The 4,382-nt window shown below is 48.2% G+C and overlaps 1 protein-coding gene across 1 annotated transcript in view; it reads left to right on the forward strand.

The window, feature by feature from the left end:
- The window catches only part of MDGA2 (MAM domain containing glycosylphosphatidylinositol anchor 2), a 148,671-nt gene that overhangs the window by 95,522 nt on the left and 48,767 nt on the right, over positions 1–4,382 (forward strand). The window contains exon 9 of the mRNA XM_033515236.1: positions 303–572. Within this exon, the coding sequence (XP_033371127.1) occupies positions 303–572 (270 nt within the window). The remainder of the gene's footprint in view (positions 1–302; positions 573–4,382) is intronic.

Here is a 4,382-nt window from a genome sequence, read left to right on the forward strand (position 1 = left end):
CCTAGGACTGGTCCTAAACAAGAACCTGGGTTTGTCCTTTCACCTAGGACTGGTCCTAAACAAGAACCTGGGTTTGTCCTGTCTCTGGGCCAGGTCTCAAACAGAAACCTGGGTTAATCCTATCTCTAGGAAAGCTCCTAAAAACGAACCTGGGTTAGTCCTGTCTCTGGGCCAGGTCTCAAACAAGAACCTGGGTTAGTCCTGTCTCTAGGACAGCTCCTAAACAAGAAGCTGTGTTAGTCCCATCCCTAGGCCTGGTTTCCCCCCTCTAACACCCTCCCACCCTCTCTGTGTCTCCGCAGACCCCCCGGCCGTGGAGCCGGCGTTCCTGGAGCTGCGGCAGGGCCAGGGCCGCGGTGTCACCATGAGCTGCCGGGTGCTCCGGGCGTATCCCACGCGGGTGCTGAGCTACGAGTGGCGCCTGGGCAGCCGCGTGCTGCGCACGGGCCAGTTCGACCTGCAGGACTCCACGGAATACACCGTCAGCAGCCTCTCCCGCGACTCCTACGGCATCTACAACTGCAACATCATCAACGAGGCGGGCGCCGGCCGCTGCAGCTTCCTCGTCACAGGTAGGAGGCGCAGAGCTGGAAATTAATCGGCTTTTTGATTGGTTTCTTGATGTTCTTTGGAGGGGTTTTAGTCAGTTTGTTCAAGTTGCCCAGGAGGTTGAAGTTTCTCTTCAAAACTCTGCTTGTGGAGTGTTTGGGTTTTGTTGGATCAAACGATAAAAGGGGTGTTCCCAGATTTTGAGTTTGGAGTCTCTGGGTTGGGAGTAGCCAGGAGATAAACGGACATTGCCAAATGTCAGCCCCTGGCAGGGACTGGAGCAGCTGGGGTGGGAAAAGATTGAGGAGAGAAATGAAAAATGGGAACCAAATCAGCATCAAAGGGATCAATAACCATGAGGAAATCCAACACTAAAAACGGGGTCATTGGGACCAATGAATGAGAATTTTTGTGATTTTTTTTTATGTGTAAATATGGGAAAAGTCTGGTAAAGCATTTTGTAGATGGAATGATTTCCATGGCACATCCTGGCCGGAATAAAGTAATTCCGGATTCCTCAACTCTTAGAAGATGGTGCTGGAGAGTTTCTTTTGTTCCTGAATTTTGGTGAAAACGCGGTCTTGGAGGCCCTGGCGTGTGGGTTTAGGTGTTGTTGGATCACTTCTGCTCTGGTTGTCAAAAACATCCTTCCAAGTTGTATCAGCTTGAGGAGTCTTGTTGGGATTGTGGTTGGGGAAAAAAAGGAGATTTAGCTCATTTGAGGATCAGGATTTCTCAGTGGAAAATGTGAATATTCCTCCTCTGTTGGCATCCACCAAGGGGGGTTTGAGGGAAGTCTGAGGGAATCATCAGGCAGCAAAATTCCTCTCTTTGTAGCTGGCACTAAAGTTGGATTTCCTCTTCTCTCCAGCTTGGAGAGTGGGGTGAGCACATCACAGGCTCCAACCACTTCCTTGGGAACAGAGGGATGTTGGAATTTGTTCCTTTTCTCCAGCAGGAAAGGACTTTGGGGAATTTTCCATCAGATCCCCAGGAGCAGGTGGATCCACTGGTGCAGCCCCCAGGATCCACCCATGGTGTGTAATTAATGTGATGGAGCCAAGCTTGGTGTGTCTTTTGTCTTGGGGATCTTGGAGCTGAAAAACTTGTATCTTGGAAAACTTTGGAAGTCTTGATTTTAACTCTGTTGAGGATTAATGAAATTAACTGGAACTGTAAGGCTCTGCTGCCTGATCCTGCAAGGCCCAGCAGCAGTTGTGTCCAAGGTGAGGTGTTCTGATTCCTGGAGTCCCATCAGGTGGAGGTTCCACATCATTCCAGGATGGTTTTCCAGACTGTGATGGGTGAAGAATTCCCAGTTCCTCTGCACAGGCTGGGAGTGGCCTCAGTGGGGCTCCTGGAGGCCAACGAGAGCAACCTCAGCCTCCCTGATGAGTCCTGGTGTCTCCAAACCCACACTGGAAGGGGTTTGGAGCCACCTGGGATAGTGGGAAGTGTCCCTGCCCATGGAAGGGTTTGGAATGAGGTGATCTGGAAAGTCCCTTCCAACCTGAACAGGTCTGGGATGTCTGTCGGAGCAACAGCCCTGTTTCAGCTCTAAATCATCCCAAAAGCTGCTTGGAAATGAATGATGGGAAAAGAAACAGATAAAGAAGAAATTCAGGATGTTTAAATAGGAATTCCTAGAAGGAAAGATGCCCATCGTTGTTAGGACTTTATCCAACTTAACTCCCGTTACGATCACCTGGACATGGAGTTTTCCTTCTGGGATCGCAGCTCCCTGGATTCTGTCCCTGCTCAGGAAAATGGACTTTTCTATCCATGTTTCTGGTTCCAGGAGAAAAGGGATGGATTTAATGGGAGAGCTGCAGATCCTGTGTCAGGGACCCAGCTCTGATAGCAGGGGACACCTTCCACACCCGTCTGTCTCGGGATAAAGGAAACCATTTTTTACAGCTCCCCAAGTTTTTATTTTTCCTCGGTAAAACTTGATTTAGTGGGAAAAAACGTGGTTCTACTTTCACATGGAGACTTTTTTCCCTATCTTGGATTTATCTAAATCCATGGAAGTGTCCAGGGCCGGGTTGGACAGGGCTTGGAGCAGCCTGGGATAGTGGAAGGTGTCCCTGCCTGTGGAAAGGAGTGAAATTTGATGGACTTTAGGGTTCCTTCCAACCCAAAACATTCCATGATGGGAATGGCATCCCCTTGGCAGGAATTTCACACAGCACAAATGTGGTGGGAATACAGCAAATCCTGCAATTCCAAGCAGTTCTGCTCCTTCCAAATGGGATCCAACCTTTGGCTGACACCATTTGGAGCCTGATGGAGGTGTTTGCAATGCCACCAACTTCTCCAGATCTTGGGATTTTAATCCCAAAGGCGGCTCTGAAGGAAACCAGAAAAATTGTTTAGCCTCAAATGAGTAAATTTGGTTCAATTTATTCATCAGGATTTGTATCCCAGACTGTGGGAATTGATTCCAAGGCAATTCTTTTGCCAGGATCGGGGCAGTTGGAGCGGTTTTAGCAAACCACAAACCTGAAAATGAGTCCTGGGATGATTTAATGATGTTTTCCATTTCCCATCCCTCCCCGTGCTCATTTAGGGCTCGTCCCACCCTGCTCATTTATGATGGATTAAAGATGCTGGGAGCAACACTTTGACTTTTCTTAATCTTGTAATGTTAAAACCGAGTTTATTTAGGAAACAAATTCTCTGCCGCTGCTCTCAGAGCTCTGTGGCGCTCCCGAATCTCAGCAGCACAGATGGAGTCGAAGCCCCAGGGAACTGAAAACACTGAAAAAAGAAAATGATGAAATGGTTAAAAAAGGAGGCTTGGATTTCACTGGGAATGTGAATAGAGACAAGAAATTGGGCACTTCTTAGGCAGGATTGGAAAAAAGAGCCCGATAAATAACTGCAAGGCGGGAATGTGGCAGTTGTGTGGAGCTTTTGTTTGGGGGGGAATAATAGGTTGTTGTAACCCATTTTTAGCTGGTTTATTTCTGGTTTTTCATGCAGGAAAACAGAAATGAGCTGGACTGGGGCTGCAGAAAACCATTGGTATGCTCAGGGAGCTTTTCAGTGCAGCATTTCAAGCAGCCTGCCTTGAAAGATTTATTCTGACCCCAGAGCTTGCAAAATCTCCTTTTTTTTTTCTTTTTTTTTCCTGTGTATTTTGAGCCAGATTGGAGGAGATGAAAGCCAAATAAATCACACTTGGAAAAGGGGTTAATTTATAGCATCTGGGCCAACGCGAGGCAGATGTAACCTGCCAGTCTCTTCAAAATAAATAAGAAGTGACAAGGCAAATTGTGTTTGTGGGGAAGCAGAGCCGAGTTCATGCTCCTCACAGCTTCACCACCTCGAGATTTTATTCGGGGCCAGATCATATCCAGAGAGCAGCAAAATGTCCATTCCGGGCTGTGGCTTCGGAAAACTCTGCCAGGGCTGGGAGCAAATAAATCAAAGCAGATCTGGGCACGGCAGAGGCTGAGGAGCCTCCCTGAGGGAGGGTTTGGTGCTGGGCAAGGAGCGGGATGAGCACGGGGAGCTTCTCCCTCCCTGGAGCAGCCGGAGGTGCCAGAGGCTCCTCCAGGACACACCTGAGCCCCGCTGGGTCACGGCCTGACCAGGCCAGCTGGGGACACCCCAGGAGGGGCTTTTGCACCGTGCCTTGGGCTTCTCACGGCAGGGTGGGCTGATCTCTGTGTTTTGTGAATTCCCAGTTTGCACAGGAGGGATGAAGTGGGGTCCTCTTCTTTTTTTGTCTTTTTTCTCTTTTTCTTTTTCTTTTTCTTTTTCTTTTTCTTTTTCTTTTTCTTTTTCTTTTTCTTTTTCTTTTTCTTTTTCTTTTTCTTTTTCTTTTT

This window comes from Parus major, chromosome 5 (assembly GCF_001522545.3).
Source record: "Parus major isolate Abel chromosome 5, Parus_major1.1, whole genome shotgun sequence".
Lineage (NCBI taxonomy): Eukaryota > Metazoa > Chordata > Aves > Passeriformes > Paridae > Parus > Parus major.